Source organism: Apostichopus japonicus, chromosome 3, assembly GCF_037975245.1.
Source record: "Apostichopus japonicus isolate 1M-3 chromosome 3, ASM3797524v1, whole genome shotgun sequence".
NCBI classification, from domain to species: Eukaryota; Metazoa; Echinodermata; class Holothuroidea; order Aspidochirotida; family Stichopodidae; genus Apostichopus; species Apostichopus japonicus.
The window spans coordinates 18,892,645-18,917,963 of record NC_092563.1 but is presented as its reverse complement, the minus strand read 5'-3'; the positions used below and the strand labels follow the sequence as shown (position 1 = coordinate 18,917,963).

The 25,319-nt window shown below is 36.1% G+C and overlaps 2 protein-coding genes and 2 long non-coding RNA genes across 7 annotated transcripts in view; 3 read left to right on the top strand and 1 right to left on the bottom strand.

Moving 5' to 3' along the window:
* LOC139965324 (uncharacterized) lies at positions 1–25,054 on the top strand. The gene is made up of 7 exons (XM_071967567.1): positions 1–327; positions 1,743–1,860; positions 2,731–2,865; positions 3,943–4,019; positions 5,117–5,198; positions 18,763–18,832; positions 23,331–25,054. The coding sequence occupies exons 1-7, from the start codon at positions 234–236 to the stop codon at positions 23,397–23,399; spliced, it is 645 nt and encodes a 214-aa protein (XP_071823668.1). The 5' UTR covers positions 1–233; the 3' UTR covers positions 23,400–25,054.
* Positions 1–25,319, bottom strand: part of LOC139965341 (uncharacterized) — a 65,724-nt gene that overhangs the window by 24,397 nt on the left and 16,008 nt on the right. The gene's annotated exons all lie outside the window — the stretch shown is intronic.
* The window catches only part of LOC139965325 (uncharacterized), a 31,389-nt gene that overhangs the window by 1,452 nt on the left and 4,618 nt on the right, over positions 1–25,319 (top strand). The gene's annotated exons all lie outside the window — the stretch shown is intronic.
* LOC139965323 (uncharacterized) lies at positions 6,172–17,526 on the top strand. Of its 4 annotated transcripts, XM_071967565.1 has the most exons (10): positions 6,172–6,580; positions 8,672–8,781; positions 11,486–11,668; positions 11,992–12,134; positions 12,436–12,523; positions 12,877–13,027; positions 13,930–14,123; positions 14,607–14,763; positions 15,491–15,615; positions 16,033–17,526. In XM_071967565.1, exons 1-10 carry the CDS (start codon positions 6,514–6,516, stop codon positions 16,348–16,350), a joined length of 1,536 nt encoding a protein of 511 aa, XP_071823666.1. In that variant the 5' UTR covers positions 6,172–6,513; the 3' UTR covers positions 16,351–17,526. The 4 variants fall into 4 exon arrangements, with proteins under 4 accessions (XP_071823666.1, XP_071823665.1, XP_071823664.1 ...); XM_071967566.1 differs by lacking the exons at positions 6,172–6,580; positions 8,672–8,781 and adding an exon at positions 11,149–11,317; XM_071967564.1 differs by lacking the exons at positions 11,992–12,134; positions 12,436–12,523; positions 12,877–13,027; ... (2 more) ...; positions 15,491–15,615; positions 16,033–17,526 and having other exon boundaries at positions 6,541–6,580; positions 8,672–11,317; positions 11,486–11,622.

Genomic DNA, 25,319 nt, shown 5'->3' with positions numbered 1-25,319 from the left:
GCTTCAATCAGACAACAACTCAATAAAAAAACGTTGACAGAATGTACAAGTTTGTTGCTATGCTAGACGTAGGGATTGAGACGTACGTAGTAAGATTGTTATAGCTTAATGAGATTGAAAGTAACTAATTTATAAGCGGGCCCTTCCATGTTATTCGGCCGTTGATAATTACTAGAAAGAGTTCGGATATACCATTCAACTTTCAATCGGAGATTAAATAACTTGGATCTAAAATGATGTTTAACGTATTAACGTTACTGTCGATGGTAAGCTTATTGCCGAGTCTAGCTGCATTCGAAACGACTGCTCTACCGATTATTACAAAAGGTGAGTTAAATGTAGCATTCAATTCGTAATACGAGGTTTTCTGTATAAAATTTAAGTGAAAAGTAATTTCATAATGAACAAGAGGGGCAGTCCACTGAGCTGTATATACCTCATCGCCTGCAGCAAGCACTGATTTCAAATGAACAAATTTATTATAAGCTATATGCAATCTTGCAATACCGTTTATGAAGTTAACACTGATTACATTCTTCTGTAAACCCTACACTGATCAAAACTAGGCTAGGAGGGAGTCCTGACTCCAGAATCATACTTTTAACAGTAATAAAATTACTGTGAAATTTTTCCTCTTGTTTATGTTCCATTTCATACTAACTTTTAACACTAGCAAGATTACCACTCATTGTCAATCAGTGAAATTATAATGTCGGTAATTATTATGAAGATAAATTATAAATAGACTATGTCGAATTTGTGCGCTTCGACGCAGGGAATAGACCTAGGCTATGCGCCTTGGCGCAATGCAGTATACATATATAGATCTCGCGTACTCATATACGCGTTTACGAGTTATAGGCTAGACCCGGACGGGAAGGTGAACCGCGTCACAAAACTGCGCCCAACACATTTCTATTTTGAATGGGCTCTCATCGCGCCATTACCGCCGTTCTAGCCCTATATGTGGCACGTAGACAATTTTTAGAAATTCCAAAGTCCGTCAATTCAGCCAAGTTTTCCCTCCTAGAAAACCTTCATGGAAGTCCCATATAAATAGCCCACAGTCTCACCCTATTTTAGTAAAATTTCAAAATTTGTTGGGGCAAAATAAGAATTTGACCCAAAGCCCACTTTTGACATCATATGTATATCACTGATTCAATGTCGTTTGTTATACTCTTTTTCTCGCATCCCTACATGCCTCAGAGTCCGTTAATACCTATATCGAATGTGCTTGCCTACTGCATTGTACATCACCGAGGATCTGTTCAAGACCCAATATAGCAGGGGTTCCCTAACTGGGGTGCATTGAACCCCGGGGGGGGGGCGTGAGTCCATCCCAGGGGGTTCGTGAGACGTTTCTGAATGTCCAAACTAGAGCACTTTTTGTTGAACTAAAAATCTGATATATCATATAATTTAGTAATCTACACAAGTCGTACAAACTCTACAATATTACACTATGAACTTGATCTTTTACGAAGCACTGTTATGCGTAGTATAGTATAATAATGACTCAGATCGTGTCTCGAAAAGTTGGGTGTTCGTGGACATCCACAGGGGGTTCGTGGGGGGAAAAGTTAGGGAAACCCTGCTATATAATATCAATCGAAAGCGTTGCCAGGGGCGTTCTCTGGGCAGTACAGCAAATAGATACGAGAAAATAGCTTTGTGAAAAAGAAAGGTACACTAGGCTATTCATAAGGGAATGACTACTATCCCATTTGCTCTCTTCACAGATCCAAATGTTATGGCACAACAGTTTGTGAAGTCTGTTCTCACCGATGTCAGCATACCCCCTTTGTCGATTACTACAGATCTTGGATATAAGGGTACTATTTATGCCGATATTCACAAGTAAGAACATTCTGAATCAATTCAATTCTTATCATATTGCAACCAAAATATTATTGATGTAGATTAGATGCAGAATAATTGAATACGACTTAACTCTGGTACAACTTGATGATATAGTCTTTAAAAAAAAATAAACTAAAACTAATGTAGGTTCTTCATTTACGAGAAATTACTGAAGAATAAACACAAAATACGACAAATTAGTGGAATATGAAAGTTTTATGAGTCTTTATTTGTAATGCATGAAAAGTGCATTTCCTATTAACTTAAGAATTTTTTACGGATTAATATGGAAATTGAGGATGATTTATATATGTTATTAGTGTTTGTAATGTATTTTGCGGCTTTAAATTCGTTACAAATAAAAATAACAAAAAACTTGATAACTAATCGTTTGGGACGCCAATCCAGTAATATATTACATTTCAGTACAGAGGATTGTAAAGCAACTATAATTTTACAACCTAGTACGTTGAATCAACTGGGTTTAGATTAGTTACCGTGTTCCTCAAATTGACGCTCGATTGAAAGCTGAATGGGTCACTTTTTGTCGACGCTACTAGAGGTTCGACTCCATTCGATTCCATTCTACTCCACTCCGCCACATTCGATTCTACCCCACGTGACCCCACGTGACTCCATCGGACTCCTTTCGACCACTCCAATTAATAATATTTAGGTTTAGAGATCTTTTATGCACAAAATGGACCACAGACGGTTTCAACATTAAAAATTGTCTGGCCTATAGTCTGAACCCCTCTATAGTAATTTTACCCGGGAATCCACTGAACGGGTTGCCGTTTAATACAGCAAACAGGCAGACTAAATTCAAATTGTCTTGTTTTGTGTATCTTTTGTTTTATATTGAAGCTTCAGAACAACAAATGTCAACCCTGGTGAAGCGGCCAGTCTTGCCAAGGTGAGTCCAGATTCGATCGCACTGGCAGCACCTGGCATGGCGTTTGATGTGACAGCAGACTGGAATGTCGAATGGAGGAAATATTTGTAAGTCATCATAAAAGAAGCGAAATGAAACCCGTCTTAATAACTGCAAAAAGGTGCAAAGGATGACTACACCATTACTCTTTTCTCACTCGATACACATCGAGAACACAGTTACTACACTGTAAATCTTACAGTTTTGTACCACATTAAAAACTGGATGGTGCTATAAATCGGTAGCATGTGCTATTAGGATTACAGTAAGAACTGAGGATATGTGTAATTCCAACAAATCAAGTTGTTTTGGGATTTGTTGCAATTACAAATATCCTCAGGTCTTGCTGTAATCTTAATAGCACATGCTACCGATTTATCAGATTTGTCAGCACGACTGTGGTACAAAACTGTAGATTTACAGTAGTTACTATAATCTCTGTGTGAATCGGCTGCTTTTCTAGGTGTACATTAGATGGTGTAAATCTTTGACCTATTTTTTCACACCTCAATAGAACCGTTTGTCCCATGTTATGTATTAATAATTAGTTCATGGACGATTTAAATACTAGTTTAACGTGGTCTCGGCAGTATCTAAATTTCAACAATTTCATTTTCATATAAATATATAAATCAATTCTGAATGCAGGATTGATTTCGTTAAAGCATGCAGACAGATATGGTTATTGGTCATACTTGGTCAATCCAACCGACACTTTTACTTCTTTTTTATTGTGGATTACCTTGATCAAATTAAATACAACAGTTTTACCTGGAGGTGGGGAGGCTTGAGCAGATGAAAATAATACATTTATAACAACTAATCTCACTTTAGCCCCATGTTAAAGCTTCCTTTATGAGATACACGAGTCATGGGTCATGAGCCTGATAGGCCTAGCGCCCGTGCACGAAGCAATCACTAAACCTGGGGTACATTTGATATTGTGTCCCCCAGTCCTCCTCCACGATTGCCGCCCTGCCCCCCTCCCCCTCCCACCCTTCTGCTCCGTCGCCCCTGTTTACAGCACAATGTGATATATCCTACTCCGCATGAAATCGAAGTGATGAATATATAAATGGATGATTGATAAGGAAGTACTACAGACCTATATAGGAAGCAATCAATTTGTTCTTTGTCACTGGCAGCTTCTGGATGCAAGATGCAGGGACCATTGAATATCACTTACGTGCAGAAGTGATGAGCATAGAATATGTAGTCGAACGTGAGTATAGAGATGATGTTCTACTTTGGTTAATTCAGTTATTTGATATCCGAGTATTTGAGCATAGTCAAACTAGTAAGTTGAATGTGTACAAAGGTATACGATGGAGAGCCAACAAAGAAAACTGCATTCAATTCAGTAGTGTTACCTATTCTTATCAATTCCACGATAATTTTAGTTCCACGAGTCGTCTGTTCAAGTTTGCAATTCACAAGAAAGAGAAGGAAATTGGAAATACAACAATAATTACACCAACCAGTGTTTTAGCACCATCAAAAGGAAGGTTTAACATAAACGCGTGCCTTGAAAACTAAATGACATGTTGAAACTTTCGAAAATTACAGAAGTCCACTGAATAAAGAAACCGAATAGTGAGTGACTTGATAAATACTGTGCTTCCATTCCGTATTGAAGGGAGTGAAGACTCGCGCACAAAGAAACGTCCGATGCCGGTAATCTGACCTAGTTTTGAATGAGGTGTAACAGAAGTGTTAGACACCACCATCGATCCCAGAAAATACACACACAGCTTGCTACCTTCGGTAATTAGACACTAGTGTACAGTCAATACATGCAGCTACGGTCAATACCCACAACACGTACATAGCAGCGATGGACATCTCAGTAGGGAGTTGTTATGGAACTCCCTGATCTCAGGTCCAGATAAAAGATAACAAGATATCACGTTTCATTACTGTCTGCCTTTTGTACAATAAGAAAAAAAACTTTCACTTGCAAGCAACGGAAAGTTAACTTTTTTTCGGAGGGCGGCACGCGGTTTGGGGCGAGTCTTCAATGCCTTTATTATGTCTTTGAAAATCGTAGTATATCTAAGGATAATAGATTAGAAGTATGGCTCTGATGTGAAGAATGAAAAAGATGAAGAGATTTAGGCTACTACTCAAAAGAATTCGTCTATGACGTCACTATTATAGGAGAATCAAACATTTTAACAATTATACTTTACAATATGTGAATCTCTAATATCTCTCATGACCAAATCCCTATATTATGTATGTAGCAAAATCATTCTTGCCTATTTTTTCACTCTTGCTCAATTATATCTTGTGTGAAATATTTCTTGAATCTATATACAGAAGACGAAATCCCTGTTTCTTACAGTCAACAAAGTTGTCAACTTGACATAGAGTTCTCCGAACCGACTTTCTCCGGGAGCAGGTAATTTTCATGGGAGTTGTAGCAAACTACAAATTTGGAGTATACAAACATGCTTTTATAATAGGTAAAAGCTCAAAGCTCACTAGACCACACAGTCCCCTATATACCAATAGCGAGTATTAATTCATCGTGGTCACGTTGTAGGCCTATTCATCTGACACAAATCAGTAATCATATACAAAAGTTTGAGCCTATTTTTCATTGGATGAAACCATATCTGAGATTATGAATATTCAATGCATGTGATTGTTATTGCCAGCCAGTTGGGACAATTTCCTAAATGCTAATACCTCTCTAAACTGTACTCCAATATCATGCTTCAAGCCCACTGGTATTGACAGTAAAAAAAGTTCCTATAACCTTGATCTGATAGAAACATGATATTCATACTGCTCGTACTGACAATACGAGAGCTCTGAAGCGGAATATGACACTACAGTATAGAAAATATTGTCCCAACTGGGTGGTTATTGCGATTAAACTGATGAACGAAATATAGGTCATTTCCGAGCACAACGCTGCTTGTCCTTGATATGACGTGACTTCTACAGAATTAAGTTACTGAGTAACAGAAGAAGCTCTTATCGTACAAACAAGAGTAATGTGAGATCAATATAATAACAAAGTAACATTGAATCGAAGCCGTGAGTTTCCTGGATCATATTCTGCTCTGCGATTTCTATTATTTCCGTAATGCAGCCTGGACCCTGATCAAATTATGTTGATTCACATATGATGAATATCACTCAATCTAAACACATGAGTATCTGCCATATTATTTCAACCAATAAAATAGTACTAACTATGGTGTATGTTGTGAGCGAATTTAAACCAACCTATATTTGTGACATCCAAAACGATCCTGTGGGATAAATTACCAAAAGTTGCCTGGTTAGGTTCTTAATCTTTCATATCAAAGTAGATTATAATATCTAAGATTGTATCATAGTCAGGAACAATACAGCTGTTACACTCTAAAAAAGATGGGTAATATTTTCTGGGCAAATGCTCGGTTGGGGAATTCTTTAACAATATTGGTCAAAATCCCTGCTTTATGTGTTGACCAACTTATAGTAAAACAGAATTTAGTAAACCGCTGTGCAAAGTGAATGAAATATACCCAACATTTGGTAAGCGTCCCGCCAAATCGAAAGTCACTGGTACTGACTGGGTCGACGCGCACATCTGCGACGAAAAAATGAACGTTTTGCCTATACATTTGTGTGTGTTTGCATGGACAAACACCGTACGTTACGTGTCATCGCATAGCTCATACATACAGTGTAGATGACGAGTGTAGATGAAAATATAGAAGATGGGCAGGCCTATCGAAGAAATCCTACAAAAATGGGGGGTTGAAGAGCTGATAGACAAGTTTCAAGGTAAGGATGTACTATTAAAGAGTAGGCTGACAAAATTACAAACCTATATTATGTTGATATGAAAATGATGTAAATATTGGTATACAAAGAGATAGCGTCAGGTAAGGTCGAAAAGCATAACGAGTAACGTTACTCGATAGGTCAAACGTAACTTAACTAGTACAGCCTAGGTCCAGATAAGGCCTAGCTTTTGGCTATATTGTTATACTACTACTAGTAGTAGCTCTAACGATCGAATTGGAATTGAATTTATGTTAATATTAACGTAAGACATTGGGACCTAACTTGACACCAGATAACCGTGCATGAAATTCATTAATGTACAAGTTCCAAGGGTACGTAGATAGTAGGAGTAGTGTACGTAGTAGTAGTACTTTTCTAGCCCACTTACTTAGCCTAGGCTACTGGCCAACTAGCACAGGCTTAACGTTAGGCTATGCCTAATTTGCTCGATCGAATTTGTACAAATTAAGCTACCAAGCAAACCCTACCGTCTGACGTTAGGTCTAGTAACCTAGGATTGTGCCCATGAATTTTTAAATTTAGAATTAGCGAACTGGTTGTTATTCAAGTGACAGATTGGGGAAGGGTCAACTCGAGTCAAACTCAAAGTGAGAGTAGGGGGATGGAAGTCAAATTAAATTTGCTCAGTATTAGATACCAGATAATACTACTTTTGGAGCCCTTAAAACTGACGATGTCTTGGAATATTTACTTCAAACATAACCACTTAACGTAGTTTAAGCCTGTATTACCCTAGCCAATACATTGTAACTTGAAAAAAAATGGTAAGATTGAGAGCAAATCCTGTAGGCTTAGGCTAGTGCATAGGAATAGGGCCAAGTTAGTTTAGTGATCACTATGTGTGCACCAGTTAACAGCTTACTTGCTTGAAGCTAGCAGCCATTAAGACTAAGACTTGTAAGAGCAGCCACTAACAGCATTCATCATTTCATCATTGATATTGAGCTATATATACATCAGAGTACTGTCTGCGCTTGAACTTAGTGAACGCTAGCTTCAATGAGACAAATTGCTTGCATATAATGACAAATGCAGTATTCAGATCCTCATATTCATGATCAAATTATACTAAGGTTGCCCTGTTACATTGTCATGAAGCTTTGTAGCAAGTAGTAACACATACTTTACTACAGTAACTAACGGTACGTACAGTAAGTCACGTGCAAAGCTCGCCAACGATAATAAGCTAAGCCTATGTAGGTTAACTATATATGAACTGATGCTTTAACGATGCAAACTATCACAATAATTTAGAACGTAAGATTGATTTAATACTATACACAAAATTTTAAGTGTAGAATTTCAAAATTTCTATCAGTTATTGAGTAAGGTTAGATATTTGAAGTTTTCCTTGCACCAGATGGATATAGTGAACAGCGTAATTGGCGATTTTTGATATAGTGCTGGGTGAAAATGTTCAGTGCTGGGCAGAGCCAACAGACTTACTGTAGGCACTGTACTGTATAGTGCAACTAAGTGTAATACAAGTTTACAATGTACAACACTGTAAGATGGGACATTAACAGCAAAATATAAAGGGCATGATGGCGCAGCTTCTTTCAGCTGTGGGTAATGTCAAGCCATGCATCAGCTATACCTTGATGGCAATGAATTTAATTGTTGTCACAATTGTGCATGGTTGTATTTATTAATGTTGCAACCACTGTCATAAAGGGGGGGGGTAGGGCACTGCTCAGTCAGTCGTAATAATGAATATATACAGTATAAATTAATTTTAAGGGATGTTTGGGCTCCTGCAAAATTTTGCAAATAAATTAAAGCTGCAAACTGTGACAAGTGTTATCACTGAGGATGCTTTGCAGGTTAGACCAGAAAAATAACTTGCCCAATACCACAAACAAATTAACATGTGCTAATAGTATATATGGAACTTCCTTCAAAACTGACTTCAAAGTTAAAATTTGAAAGCAAAAGCTTCCAATAGGGCAGCATCCATCAAAATCCAGTCCTATTACAGTCATATGATATGACTCCCGAAGCTTTCAAACTCTGCTTCTCATGATAAGTTGTGGTTGATTGTTTTTCTTCTTTTTTTTTTCTCAACAGAAAATGGAATTGATGTAACTGCATTCGCCTTGTTGGATGAATTAAGTATAAAAGAATTGATTCCCAAAGTGGGACTGAGACTGAAATTTTTAAAGGGTTGGCGAGAAGAGGTAAGCTCTAAAGATGTCATGCACCTGTTTCAAATGCCTTAGGACTATAGAAGGAGGCAACAAGAAACTTTTTTTCCACCTCAAGCATGTACATGGCATTGCCAATAAAAGCAGGGTGAAAATTGTTTGCAGTCAAGGTAGATGTGTGCTAACGTTTAATACATTATGTGGCTACAAGAAACATCTCTTGACAAAGCATTCTTCTCAGCAGGAGCCATTCATAGGAGTTCCTCAATGTCAACACAAGGAAAACAATCGGCCTGACATAGACTATAGCAATGAAAATGAAACTGCACCCAGCAGTGATGCAGATGAAGAAGTCGCAGAATATGAAAATATTACTGAATCAGCTGCTATATTTATTGCTAGACTGAAGTCATCAGGCATAGCTTATTCACATATACAGAGAATAATTGATGATACCAAGGAATTTATTAACAGTATCGTAGCAGATACAGAGAGAAAGGTATCAGGATTCTTTGATACTCATTGTGATAAATCACTTGACAAGGTTGCTAAAGAAAACTTGCACGTGATATTTAGAAGTGTTCATGATCCATTTAAAGATTTGAGCTCTGAAAGCTTGCAGCGATCATACTTTCATGACAGGGGTGCATTAATAAACAGTGAAGAAAAGTTGATGGGGAACCGTTTTAAATTTAAAATAGACAGGAATACAGGAAGACCAGTCCAAGTCATTGAAAAAGAAACTTTGCAATATGTACCTGTGAAAAGTTCCCTTAAACAGTACTTGGAACGACCTGGTGTTATGAATTCAATTATGACTGTTCAAAGCTCAGGTGATCCAAATCTTTTAAAAACTTACAGGGATGGTTCCTTTTTCAAAAGGTATAATAATGACCACAGGGAAGAAATGATAGTGATTCCATTACTGTTATATTATGATGATTTTGAAACAGCAAATCCCCTTGGTGCAAAGAGAGGCATTCATAAGTTGGGAGGATTTTACATAAGTGTCCTTTCACTCCCTGTAAAATACCAAGCTAGGCTAGATAATATCCTGCTTTCTACACTTGTGAAATCTAAATTTATCTCCAAGTATGGTGTTAATGAGGTGGTCAAATATGTTAAGGACGATTTGCAGGTATTGTCAAAAGATGGGCTTCTAATAGATGGGAAAGACTTTGCTGGCAAAGTGAGACCTCAACTTTTTCAGGTTGTAGGAGATAATCTAGGTGTTCATTCCCTCCTGGGATATGTGATGAGTTTTAGTGCCAACTATTATTGTAGGTTCTGTAAGGGTCACCGCAGTGTTCTTCAAAAGCAGATGGTTGAACAACAAGACCTTCTACGCACTCAAGTAAATTATAGAGTAGATATTAATGTTAATAACGTTTCTCAGACTGGAATAAGGGCAACTTCAGTTTTGAGTGAAATTGAAGGTTATCATGTTGTGGAAAACCTGGCTGTAGACATCATGCATGATTTTGCAGAAGGAATCGTCCCACTTGAGATGCATCTGATAATACAAAGACTTATTGAGACAAGAGTATTCACTTTAGAAGAACTTAACAGCAGGATTCTCTCTTATAATTATGGATTTGTGGACAAAAAAAATAAGCCGAACCCTTTCAGACAGTCACAAATTTTAAATCCTAGTGGGGCAAGTGGGCAAACAGCTGCCCAAATGGTATGCTTAACAATTCACTTGCCATTGATGATTGGGGACAAAATTAATAGTAGCTGTCAAGAGTGGGATCTTTATTTGTTATTGGTTGAAATCCTTAAGATTGTTATGAGCCAATCAATAAGCATGCCTGCAACATACATGCTTAAATCTTTAATCAAGGATCATCATGAACTTTTCCTTCAGTTGTTTCCACAACGTAACCTGACTCCAAAGCAGCACATTATTATCCACTACCCTAGAATCATCCGCGAACTTGGTCCATTGCGACAATATTCATCAATTCGTTTTGAAGGGAAACACAAACTTTTTAAGCAGTTTGCAAACATTTGTAACAATTTCCAAAACATTTCAAAAACATTGGCAACAAAGTATCAGCTAGCCCAGTGTTATGACTTTTTGATTGAGAAACCAATTGACAGTGAAGATGTTATTCTAAGCAAGGAAGTTATAACTACCATTGGAAATCTTGAATACAGTGAAAAAGTTGCAGCAAGGCTAAGTTGTGGAATGGAAGATGAAATTGTTGTTGCTGGAGTAGCTGAACTTCATGGCTATGAGTTCAGAGAGAGTGCCACTGTAGTTATGATTTGGACAGAAGAAGGACCTACATTTGGTGAAGTGGTGTGTGTTTTAGTAAGACAGAAATCTGTTTTCCTGGTTTTGAAACCCCTCAAGACATTGTATTATGAGAGGCATTTACAGGCATATGCTGTTCAACATGGAGTGGGCACAGATGTAGAAATTATGCAACCTTGTGACTTGTTTGACTACAGACCATTAACTGCTGTTCAAACTCATGGATATGATTGCAGCATTTTGTACATTGCAACACGTTTCTCCTGTGTGTAATATCAGCTGTGCACCATGCAGAAGAAAAAAGAACTGGTATGTGTATATTAACAGAGGGGTATTGGTTTATTTCTAAAACATTTTAAACAAAGGTTAGGAAGCTACAATAGCTATTCTTATATTGGGATTGATTCAAATGAAATTATGAAAAACATGTTAGCTAACAATCCTTATATTTATGTCCTTGATGGTCCTTCTTTATAGTTTCAGCTTCCCAGTCAACAATTGCAGTTTCTACCTTTGGATGTTAGTACCAGTGCCAGTAGCAGTTCTAGTTGTGTGGATATTGAAGATGAAGGCACTAGCATAAGCCAAGATGAATCTTTGTGTGACACTGACACCTCGTTCCAACCACCTCCACTGAAGCGAGAAAAACGGGTTCATTTTGTAAGTGTAATCCATATATTTATAAAGGTACATTTAAAATATGGCAGGGCCCAGTGGTGTCTCTTTCATATAAAGCATGCCAATTACACAGCCTACTGTACAAAGCCAGAGGACGTTACTGTAATGTCCCGAGCCCCTAGCAATTGTTATGGGGTGTGAGGAACCATGTCCTTCTGCCCCCATTTAAGAAAATATTTCCTGTAAAGGTCTGGAAATAACTTATATCACACAATACATGATAATTTTAGCTGTTAAGCTGAAGTTAAGTCTTAAATGACTTGGTAATAATTATTCTCACTATTCTCTTGTTTGTTTTCTTGTAGGACGTGAGAAATATTCTGATTGAAAATGCAAATGGAAGAAGGGCAATGAAGAATACAGATGAAAACAAATTTTGCAACAAAGCTGATAGACACAGCATTGTAGAGCTTTGCATTAGTCACATGATGGAATGTCATGGTGATAAGTGAGTATTTTGGGCAATTTTCATTTCTCTGCAACAGTTCCTCATGCAATAGCCCATGGAATTCACAGCTACCCTGTAATCATCCATTGCTCAGATCATATTCATTTAAAGCAAGAAAGACATGGGATTTGTAGTGCCGATGATGCCATGACAATGCATCAGTCTGTCAATCAGTGCGATCCTCTGGTGTGGTGTGACGTTTGAGAAGAACACACAAGCTTGGTCAATTTGTTACACAAATTAGTAAACTGAGGTTCTTGAAAATCTCATTGAAATAATTCACCTTTTATGCTTTTCACAGGCCAAGTTCTTTCATCAAAGGTGCACTAGCCCAGGCCATCGTCATTGCATTTCCATGTTTAAATGACTCAGATGCACCACTTGGTTATGTAAGTAAATTGTCTTTAATTGAACTAGTTACTGTAAATGTGCCTTATCTTCTCTTGGGTTATACAGTGTGCTTAAAGGTTGAAGATAAAAGAGGAATTCATTGCATTCTGACAGATGAGCATTATATGGTTAAGACAGTTTGGTTAGAGTAAGTGTGGGTTCCATAAAGGTATGCATTGTTGTATCTGTAGTTGAGAGCAAAGGGTCATTTGGCCAAACATACCCTGACCAGTGGATCTGATATCAAAGGAATATTGTTGGAAGAAGAGACATACTTTGGCTGAGTGCTTGAAACCTATTACTCTCTTTTATTCAAGCATGTTTCACATTTTGGAATCATTATTATTGTCAGGAAGCATGGTATTGTAAAGGTGCTAAAGGAAGACCAGCAACAGGGTACCTGGAGGAACACCTCAGATACAGAAGAAAAAGAGTAATTGCTATGAATGAACCAGAGAAGGGGAAGAAGAAAGATGAACTCCCTAAAGAAGGACCCATGCTAGGTTTGTATTTTAGTTTATTTTATAGATCCATCACCTCTATTCGATAGTGTCCTACTTCTGTAAATACATCCTACAGAGCATGTTCAGCTTGGTTAAATCTAGAAGAAATAAGCAATAATTATATGTTATTTTACTGAGAATACTGGCATGAATACATAAGGTTAAAATGAGTGCTTGGTTACCCGCTGAAGGCTGGCATATGTATGTAGCTTATATGCAGTCTACACTGGCAGTGTGTGTAGTGTGTGTAACTTTAGGCTTGTAATCATAAGATTTCCAGAGGTGTGTAATGAACTGATGCAGACTACTTTCATATTAATGTGCCATGGTGAGTAGCAGATCCCTGTGATTTTGGGACTATTGACATTCATGTTATTGAGAAGTGTGACTTTAACCTTCAGTTATCTTCATTTTTGTTGCAATTTGCAATGTCAAGTCATTTACTACATTTTTGGGACAAGGGTGACGATAGATGTTAGGCAAGTTTTATATGGTAATGTGCGAACCAAAGGAATTGTAAAACAAAAAAGCTTGTAAAGACAATATCTCTATAACAATTATAATGGATTGATTACAACAGATGCCTCGTGGTGAGTAAAATCTGCCTGTTTCTTGGGGTAGCTATAACAAGAATAGTAACAATGAGGCATGACTTAAATTATCCTTTCTCAGTTATAGTAGGATAGATTTCTATCATCTTTTGCAGGAAAATGATGATAGTAGTACTGAAGGTACATATTACATATTGAGTAACATCATCCAGATGAACACCTAAAGTTGTATATAACAGCATTAACAAGCCTGTCCAGTTCATTTTGCAGTCAGCATCCAAGAGTAAGTGCAATAAGCCCGCACAAAGCAAAACCAATTACATAGAAGTTACTTTACAATTCATTTCTCAGCACCAGTAGCACCTGAAAATGAAGAAGAACTTGTTATGATGAATCAATGGCTTAAATACAACAAGGAACCTGAAGACCAAGTTACTGTTTTCATGGGGAAAACAGCTTTCTACCGCCAAAAGAGAATAAAAGAAAGTCTGGGGAGTGTTAACACCACCATTGCTGAGTTTCCACGATTGTTGGACCCAGGAATGGTAAAATTCTATTAAATACTTTGCTTTCTTTTTTAATGATTAATATGATTACACCTGACACTCATTACAGCCAAGTTAGGCATTTTCATATATTTTTTTATCTTTAAAGACAGCTGGCTAAAGACATATTTGATTTGTTTTTGTAAGGCTTAAATGAAAGTTGTGTATGTAAAATCTGCAGGTAATCTATGTTCTTACACATTGAGGGGGAATAGTAAAGCAGAAAGCCAAACAGTGTTCACTGATAGTTTGTTCTCATGAAACCATCGTTACCCTGGGTTACTTTATGTATGTTGTTTGGCTGTTAAAGGTCTGAAATAATTATCATTAATTATCATTTAATCCACAAATAATTGGGTTCCACAGTAACTATTTTCTAAGCTTTTTAATGTGTGAGTCTTTCCATGTCTAGCATGCAGCTGTTCCCAAAAAGAGTCATGTTCCACTGGTGACTTAAAAAAAACTATTTCATTTTCATTTTAGATTGAGCAAGACTTTGCATTGCTGTATCCATCAAGATCAAACAAACTCTATCAAAGATGGGAGAAGGTGGCAAGAAAAGTTATTTTATACAGCCAACAGCTAAATTGGAGGGAGGTCCTAGGTATGCAGAATACAAACATTGATGACCTCACAATGGGTAAGCCTTAATATGCAAAACAAACAGACATATGTTGACTTGTTGGTCCATCAAATTTGATTCTCATGAGCTGTAGGTACATGAATGGTGATATTGACAGTAAAGTATGCTCACTGCTTTGTACTTAAAATACGGTTCCTGCAATTAATAGTATGCTGCCTCTCATTGGTGATTGCTGTTCAAAAATCAAGAAATCAAAGAAATGGTTAATAATGAAGTCTAACATTGCTTTAAGTTTAAGGGGGACTCCAAGTATGTGGTACTCTCACATCAAGGCAATATTTCCACATCAATCAGGCAATGTAAATGGCACATGCATGTCAGTGACAACCTTTATCAGACTGTGTCTCAGTGAATCTGTCCATGCACATGCACCATTGTGTATTGATATATGATCATATCTTGTGAGGTTGTTATCCTTAATTTATTCTTGTTAATAGAAATAGGTCACCAGCCAGAGGTCAAAATCTGCAAAGTGCCTCTTCTAGAGACTATACAAAAATTTTCACGTAATGAATATTTGGAAACTTGGTTGTTTAACGTTACCAAAGGTTAGAATGTATACTGCTTCTCTCATTACTACAATGAAAGTTTAACAATGGAAGTGATTCTCATAAACAGAAATTTTAAAGGGTACCTAAATATTATATTTTGCATTCTGCAGAAATTTAACTAGCCAGTTTTAAGGGGTGAATAATTAACAGTTTAACTGTTTTTATCTTCACAGAAGAAACAAAGAATCTGGCCTTTTCCCTGTTAGCTATCATATTCAGAAGTGGAAGGAGTGGAAAGGGTAGAAAGGGTCACAACTCAGCAAATGATTCAGTAAACTGCTTCATTGATGTGCAACCAGTAAGTTTTTCTACATATCCATTTGAATGCAGGGCTCAAACAGCAGGTTTGAAATAGTGACTCAAATAACTCAGACTGGGAAGCTCAGACAGATCTCATATTTGATGTGTATAATAACCATATTCAGTAAAAGAAGTCTTCCTTTTTTTCTGGGGGGGGGGGGGTCAAATGTCATTTGAGGTCACTGGGTAAAATTTTTGAAAGTTTTCTTGACAGCTCCAGTAAAATGGGGAGCTTAGAGGGATCTCAAAATTGTTGAAGACTGCTCATTTATATTTACATTTATATTATATTATATATATATATATATATATATATATATATTCATAGCTACATGGTTTTTTATATTTGTGTCATTTCATGAAATTGTAGATAACTACACTTCTTAAAATATTGCATTTTTCTTTCTTTCCATAGGAAGTGTTTGACATAGACCAATATGTAAAGACCCTCAAAGCAACGGACACCCCACAGCCATTTGTTGTGTGCAGGGGAAGTCGGATAACTCCATCACAAACTTATGTCATCATAGAACGGAATGCACTCCCTCAGCAGTCACTCATGAAAGCTATTGACGTATGCTTTAAGGCCATGTACATATTTGACATTGAATATCAACCAACATGTAAGATTGCATGGCAGTTTTTGCAGGTTGTGATCTATGACTTCACTGAGGCAAGCATCACAAGTTCCATTCGAAATCTGCGTGCCTTCATCGCATCAGATTCAAAGTAGTTCTTTTATTCCTAACTATTCATTGTATTTATATCATGCATTACATCTTGATAGAACAAATTTAAAGTGTAAATACTGTGTAAAATTACAGATGATTTTTCTTAACTTCCATTGTTCTATTACTTAGCTTTCATGGCTTGGCGTTCAAGGAATTTGGTACAGTATCAGTTAATTTGGTTTCATCATTCATGTTTAAGTGTTTGCCATTTTATTTCATACTGAATCAGCCAAAAATAATTTGTTTTAATAGATTATATTCATTAACACCATCACAGTAATGTCTTACAAAATCAGTTAATATTTCGGAAAACCTGTGCATAGAGTACTAACATGACATGATGGTACCCCTAGCTTTGGTTTAGCATCACAATGATCTGGTGTTAGTTAACCAGTCTCGTTCCAACAAAACTAAAATGTAATTAAATGTTGAAACATAAGATATGTGTTTCCACCTGTGCTCCCTACATTTGGATTAGTTTTCTATTATTGATAGTAGCAATGGGTGGATGAGAGTAGCATGCTACAGCAGCAATGGGTGGATGAGAGTAGCATGCTACAATAGCAATAGGTGGATGAGAGTAGCATGCTATAATAGCAATGGGTGGAAGAGAGTAGCATGTTACAATAGCAATGGGTGGATGAGAGTAGCATGTTACAATAGCAGTGGGTGGAAGAGAGTAGCATGCTACAGTAGCAATGGGTGGATGAGAGTAGCATGCTACAATAGCAATAGGTGGATGAGAGTAGCATGCTACAATAGCAATGGGTGGATGAGAGTAGCATGCTATAATAGCAATGGGTGGATGTGAGTAGCATGCTACAGTAGCAATGGGTTGATGTGAGTAGCATGCTACAATAGCAATGGGTTGACGTGAGTAGCATGCTACAATAGCAATGGGTTGACGTGAGTAGCATGCTACAATAGCAATGGGTGGATGAGAGTAGCATGCTACAATAGCAATGGGTTGACGTGAGTAGCATGCTACAATAGCAATGGGTGGATGACAGTTACATGTTTCTATCACAATTGATTGACAATAGTTGCATGCTACAATAGCAAAGTGGGATGTGATAAGTGTATTTTTTCTTTATGATTTTCATCTGTTTTATCTGCTTTAAATTTGTTTTGATATGCTGCTTCAAGAAAGTAGATGTTCAATAAATCATTCTACAATACACTGTGTTGTTAGATCTATCTTTTTGGTTTGGTGTATGCTATACTTGTTCACAATCATCCAACCTTCCATGTTCATCCCACCTATTTTAATTTATATCATTCAACCTTTTTGTGTATAGTCAGTAAAAAACAGTGAAATAGTGAAATACCTGTATTGATCATTATGAATATATTGATTAACTATCCATTACCCAATAAAGGGAGAAAAACTGCTTAAATAATGTCGAAATATCGACCAATAAATAGCCCTATGTTGCCCAATTAGTAGTAAAGGATACCCAACCATATGATATTCGTTTTCAATATTTCGCCAACAAATGATAAACATTGCCCAACAGGCCAGTTGGGTAATTTCTTAATTACTATTTATGGGTAAAATAATATGCCCAACTATGAGTAAAAACATTACCCAGCGGCAATTGGGCAAAAAATGCTCAACAGTTGGTTGGATACATACTTCCCCAGCGTTGGTTAAAAGTTGGGCAAAAAAAATGACCAACTTTTTTAGAGTGTAGGGGTAGCCGCAAGTTGGATTGGGTTACATGATAGCAGAGTTGTTTTTATGTGTATTTAGATCATCCTGCAGTTGTCAAGCATATCAAATTGATCCATGTGGACATGAGTTTCCATTGCCATAGTCATGAACTCTATGCACTAAATGTATACCTAAGAGTTTTAGAACCCTAGGCTGTTGAATAAGAAAACCAGTTAAATCTTTGTATGTATTGGCGTCTACACTTATACCGAGACACACACCTTTAAAATGATGACGAACATATTAAGTAGACTATTTCAGGCTAACGAAGAGTTCTTCTTTCTGTTACTGTGCTCTACCAATTACCGAGTTATCCAGATCTTTTAGTTAGTGGGGCCACGTGATACCTTGCACTCTACATTGTATGTAAAGTACCACGGCTTATGAACACATAGAGATATCTCACAGATAAGGGCTGGTAGTTCAGTTCATAGAACAAGGTTCCTGATACCACAGGATCGAATCCAGTCATACAAACTTACATTGCTCTTTCCGATGTCTACTCTTCTTTCGTAGTATATATATTTTTATATGCATATTTATATTTGTATACACATGTTGTTAGATGTTAAGTGTGTATATATATATATATATATATATATATATATATATATATATACACTTAACATCTAACAACAGTGTATAAGTCCGTTATGTTTTATTTTACTATATACATACTTCGTTTTTTATCTTTTGACAGCTACTCTTGGTTTTATGCAAGTGTCGTCAGGGACTATGAGAGTGATCTTGTGGTGATCATTACCGATACGGTAAGATCTAGACTAATAGTCTAGATATATTCTAGATATTTACTAGGATAGTTTACTATAGGATCTCTCCACATTTCAACCCGTGACTCTGTTATAAACGTTTTTGTTTTAAATGTAACAAAATGAGACTATTTTGGCAAAGGTCATGTGTAGTCAACAAAGTTTCATTAACAGAATCTATAGGTTTGTATCTATCTAGTGTAATAATAATGATGCAGACTTGTCATAGATTATAAGTAGCATACTAAAACTTGCCTCAGAGTTTTCAGTAGCACTTTTGCTGGACGTTCTGATTTTCCAAATAATCCCTAGGCAGTGTATAGAGACAAAATGGATGTCTCAATGAAGGAAAATGATCTGAGGTGAGAATAAACTGCATCTTGAATTTTCAACATTTGTGACCATTAGTTCACTTTTTACCATGTTTTGGGGCAATAATGATGATCCCTTGAGTCATGCTAAATGTATCATTTGTTTCCATATTCAATGGTTCTACATAAATCTTCCTTTTTTCTGCCGTAAAATGAATCACATGAGGTTTGCCTACGTTTTAGACTACCGAGTATGACGTCTCAATTGTGGCCTTGGTATTTCCGTTCATAAATCGAATTTACACAGAACCGGTCTTCCTAATTAAATTAAATGATGACTTTGACAAATCAATGCAAAATTAACTGCTATGCGTACGAAATTGCTCAGAAACATAACGCATTTCATGCCATGAAAATGCCCAAGTATGAAAAAAAATTATTTCCAATATGCATTGACATTCATTTTTTCGACATTAGGAGTGTTAGCTCAGTGGAATTAACTCCGGTGCCTTTCAATCATAAGGTCCCGAGTTCGAGTCACTCAAAGATTAATGTATGTAGTCCAGTTACAGAGTTGTTGACAATTGACATTTCATAATCATGCATCGTTAAATATGAATCTAAGATACTGACTTCGGTCAGCTTGCGGCTTTGATATGCCAATGAGGCTTCTTCGCGAGTTTCTGCTTGCAGGAGGATCTAAACTACATACATTCATACATACATATACATACATTCTATGTGACGTTTTGTGCGGTTCTCAAGCTAAGCAAGGTGAAGCTATTTCTTGACGCGAGTCTCCGAAATATCTCTTGTTATATCAAATATTGAAATATACCTTTAATGTAACCTTGCATATATAGGAACGACATTGCAAACACAAGGATCTAAAATTATGTCTAATCTTTGCCCACATTACATTCGATATCGTTAGGCTTATAAATGAAGTATATGCCACTATATAAATGAATGCAGTGTATCTCAAGTTCTTAAGTCAAGGTATTTAACTATAAAATGATTGCTCATTAACATATAACTGCATCTAAGGGATTAAATACTTATCATATTTTCGTGGACGTTTATCATATTCCATGCAGTCTTCATATCTGTATAAACAGATTCAAGTATTGATTAAATAGAGCAAACGTTCTTTTGCACTAAGACTTTATAAATATGAAACTCATTTATTAAGACACCACGTGAAACTAGTGTACATAATGAAAGCGGTAGGCATCTAGCCTAGCCTTTGGAACATAGAAAGAACAGTAATGACCTCATAAATGTCAATTACTTGGAATGACATCTCAGAAAGCATTTTTCAAAGGAAAAACGGGCATCAAATGATGATGTTACTAAGTAAACATTATTCAACGAAGTCTTTTTTATTCTTCTCTTCTTGTTGTTCTTTTTGACATCTAAAGGGGTAAGAAGTGTCACTTAGAGATAAAAAAACTCATTCCGTTGATTTTGTTAGACAAGCATATTTAAGGAGACATAAGCTCAAGTATCATTAATTATATTATAGGGGAAGAATAACTACTTAAAACAGCTAAGAAAGATATTGATACGTTAAGGGAGATAATTGTGCTATAGTTCAAACGTCATGCCTGGTACTTATCATTTTGTAGATCTATGTTGTCATATAGTGTCCATGCACTAGGATCCAAAACCTTTTACTTTCTCTAAGTTTTTCGTTTCATATTGTCAAAATGGAACGTTAGCACTTTTGACACTTGCATATACCTCTGCCATCATTAATTAAGACATTTTAAAAAGTTCAACAGTTTTCAGAATTTGCAAAACCCATCTGGCTGGTAGAGAAATAAACATTTAGTAAATAAAGATGATGCCATTTTTAGATATCAAGTCCTGAGACTTGTACTATGTGAAATGCCATTAAATCAACCAAGTGGAAATTAGATTGTTCTTAGCTGTTTGAGAATGTTGTGCATGCCGCCTTGAGCTCTAGCACACATCCCAATACTGATGATAGGGTTAGGTCTCATTTAAGTTCGATATGTTGAAAACAGTAAAAAAAAAATGACAATTTGTTTAGGTTTAAATAAAATTGGTTTAAATAAAAGTGGTTTCATTAAGTTTGATGAGCTACATTCATTCAACACGAAGAAGCAGTTGCGACAACTGCTTTGGCGTTTCCGTTTTCTAAGAAAATCAACCACAATAAACCATAGCGACATCAAATCAATAGAATTTAAGGGCTTCAAGTAATTCTTTCGAGTGCATTAGGATGTGTTTGACAGCCAGCTTTGGTAATGAGCTGAATATTATTTCTTGCGTGTGAATTCCACAATAAGTCTTGTCTGAAACCTGCTCTATAACGATCAATACTACAAAAATAAACCACTCAATTTTGACTTAACAAGGTCAATATTGCCATAATAACTCTGTGCAATTGATTTAATAGATGACCCTACTAATTCCTTTTCAGGAAAATTTCCTTTTTGTGTTGCTTAATCTAAAATGATGAGTTAAACGTAGTCATCCGTTGAAAAGAAACAGTAGAAAATGATAAAAATTATAAAAAGTTATTATGACTATAGTTTTGGAACCTGATTTCGAACTGAATCATGAGAAGAAAAAAAACTATTCAGTTACTTTGCAGTTGAAAATTGTCTAATTTTCTTACGATGAAAATAGACTACATGTTTATGTTTACTATTTGTGATATTTATGTAATCAATTGCAAAAGATTTTAAAGGTGGTGGATAATCGGTAGAGGGGGTGCACAATTTTAAAAAGGATGGGTTTTTGGCCCTGGGGTCGTTGAATGTGTGAGGGGTGTCATGAAAGGATGGTTTAATTCTTCCCCAACTGAATGTAAGAAAATATCCCGACTAAACGTTTTGCCCCCTTATGTCGCTACCACTCTCTCCCCCACCATACCCCACGCTACCCGCGCATGCGCATGTCAGTGGTTATATGTGAATAATGTCAAGCAGATTTCAGACCCAACTCACAAGAAACCAAAAGAGACATAGTTTATCTTTGCTTGCTTGTGGTTTATTTTTAGTGCATGTGCTTTAGTATTTTGATACAATGACGGTAGTATTTATTTGCAATAAAAATATTAATAAAATTAAATGATAGGTAAAATTAACCGTAATATATCTCCTGTCATAATACCGTGATAAAGATGATTATATATACAAGTCATTGAGATATGAATATATGATGGTTTGTCTTCTATGAGACTGTACTTAACTCTAAGTGGTCTCTCGCATTTGCCGAGTCACGCAATATTTTATAATGGATAATGAAAGAGAAGAAAAAGGCTCTACATTATACAAATTGATTTTGATAATTGTTAATTACAATTACAGTTTTTTTTTAGATATTAATGCTTAGAAACTCCGACGTAATTTGATCAGCGTGATTGGAGTTATAAGCTAAGTAATGAACGAGTTTCGGTCTATCTATGCTTTTAGCTTCTTTGTCGTCAGTAACAACACAAAACATTGATAGGTTAACAACATGTAATTTCTCGAAATTGACATTTTGTTTACAATCCATTTCATAATTGTCAAATCTTGAATGTCATATTTTGCTTATATAAGTTCAAACGACAATTTTGACGCGAGTATAGATTCATCAAGAAATTAAAGAAAAACAAACATAAGCAACGTAAACGTTAGTTAATCAACTACAAATTATGTCTCATTTATTAGTTTGTGCAAGTTAACAAATTTCGAAGAAACAATTGCCACTGATTAACTTACAAAATATGTTATGTAACCAAATTGCAAAGTATTTGAGAGATTATTAGCCCGTCACGTATTTGCAAATTGTTATGTTTTCAATATCTATATTCAATGAACTAGAACTATACGAGTGTTTATAAGCTCACTTTATTGATGACATATATAAGACAATGGTTTGACTCAGCTTAATTGATAGATTCTAATTAATATGGCTGCAGAACTATATGAAACTATCACCAACGGTATGTATTTGATTTGTATATGAAGTGATAACGTATATGAAACATTCAAATATGTTAATATGTTACGGTACTGAAAAAAAATGGAATGTACATTTTTATTTTCACTTATTTAAAATAAATTAAGCATATATCATACTTAAACTAGAGTAAGATTACAATAAAAGTTGTTTCCATGTCTCTCTTTATTATTATTATTATTATAATTATTATTATTACTTTTATTCAGCTTTGCGACTTGCTTGATCCAGCCAAGAACGATGTAGCTGCCGAAGGTTTGCAGTCATCCTTTGAATAATTCAGCGAACTGATAGGAAATATTGTAATCAATGCAAATTTAACTGCCAACTCCAAAGGTTGTCGTATTAATATATAGCTCTTTTAATTAGTAATTATGTTATTTTACTAGTGATTAGGCTATACTCCTTTCCAAAGACGTCGCCGTTATTTGCCCGGTCGAAGTATCTGGCAGATATTCAAATTTTGATATGAAAGGGGCGCACCAGCAACACCTAACTAAAGAGGGCATTGGTTTTATCTGTAGTTCTGTGAAACTTCACAAGTAGCAGTCTTGGAACGCAGATCACAACGTCACCATGCATTGATCAATACTTTTATGTACGCTTCCGTTCTTAGTTATTGAAGAAGCAATCTTTTAAACGATATCTTGTTAGTTTCAAGTCAAGCTAACTGTTTTAGGCATCTTAACTTGTATTTTCTTAAGTATGTTTTCGTTGAGCGAAATTGCACAAGTGGAACATTGAATAAGTCATAGTATCAACACGTCTGTATGCAAATTCACCCTGAGTCTTCTTGTACATGTGGGCCCTTCACGCGATCGCTTTTCTTCCATTCAGAGATGACTCAAAGTAATGATTAACCACAGGGGCTAGAAGCCGGGGGGGGCACCGGGGGCACGTGCCCCGCTCCCCTTACTTTTTTCCAAAATAGCAAATGTGCCCTACAAGCAAATCAAATGTGCCCCTTAGATGAAGAACAGTCTTTTGGATATCTTAAGCGTTTGTTAATTTTAATATTTTATTGTAATTTTATTGTTATTTTTAGTCTGCACATGCTATTATTAAAATGGCATTCCATATATCTTTTTGTAGCACGGTTAACAATTATCAATCTCAGTAAATAAAATAAAAAATCAATTTTGCAGCGCACCATAATATTATTGATAGCATACTAACGCATCATATATATGTAAGTGATATGGCCGGTGTGTATCGGTTTATAGCATAACCAGTGATGGTAGTGGAATGAGAAAGTGCCCCTCTGATGTTGTGCCGCCCCCCCCCCACTTTTTGGAAGCTTCCTACCCCCTGATTAACACCGTTAAGACATGCAGCTATCACAGAGCCCTCCACTCTTAAAGACTTCCATTATATATTGCCTTCCTCGAGTCGGACAAATATCCCATTCGCATACATTGTAATTCAAAGTACAAGTTGGATACCCGTTTGGTAATATTAACTTATACCTTGTGACGTGTACTGCGATCAATCGATATTGTGATCGGTTCGATACTATGGTCCATATTTGATTAAATATCCTACCAAACCGGCGATATATTGAATGTAAATTCTTTTTTGTTTTTCAAATGCATAATGAGATGTTTATAACATTTCGAAGATAGACCCTTTGTAAAAAAAAAACATTTACAGATAATTTATTTGATGGCGTTGAAGCGTCCAAGAAAGTATCCTGCCAAATTTAACCTACATTTCAATTGCTCAGCAGCTGTACAACTGTAAAAAAAAAGTTAAAAGATATTAGATGCAGAAAGCAGCTGTCGATTTTTCTCAGGCCGTATTTTCTTTCCTTGTCATGTTTGAAAGGTTTTTCTAAGTGTCAAGTTTTCGAAAAGAGAGATATATAAAAACCAACAATTTTTTTATGTAAATTCGTTTTGTAATGATTGAAGTAATAAAATAATATTGATTACAACTACTGAGGTGAGTTTCTTTTCGAGTGCGTTGTTGATGGCAGCTCCAAGGTAAATGTTACATTTGATGCCTCCGAAAATATATTGAATTTGTTGTATCAAGAGTCGACAGTGAGGTTTTATGTCTGTTTGGCGATAAAAAAGCACATAACCCTACCTTCTGACAAGCTGATAAGACAATGTATGAACATACTCGCTTTGCCCAATTTACTCATCGGCTGATGTCACGCAAGGGCGCCTCAAATTAAATTTGTGTACACAACCACA

Coding starts and splice junctions, on each gene's coding strand:
- LOC139965324 (XM_071967567.1), top strand. CDS start 234: ATGATGTTTAACGTATTAACGTTACTGTCGATGGTAAGCTTATTGCCG. Junction 328..1,742: donor TCTACCGATTATTACAAAAG/GTGAGTTAAATG, acceptor CTCTCTTCACAG/ATCCAAATGTTATGGCACAA. Junction 1,861..2,730: donor ATTTATGCCGATATTCACAA/GTAAGAACATTC, acceptor TTTATATTGAAG/CTTCAGAACAACAAATGTCA.
- LOC139965323 (XM_071967564.1), top strand. CDS start 8,795: ATGTCATGCACCTGTTTCAAATGCCTTAGGACTATAGAAGGAGGCAAC.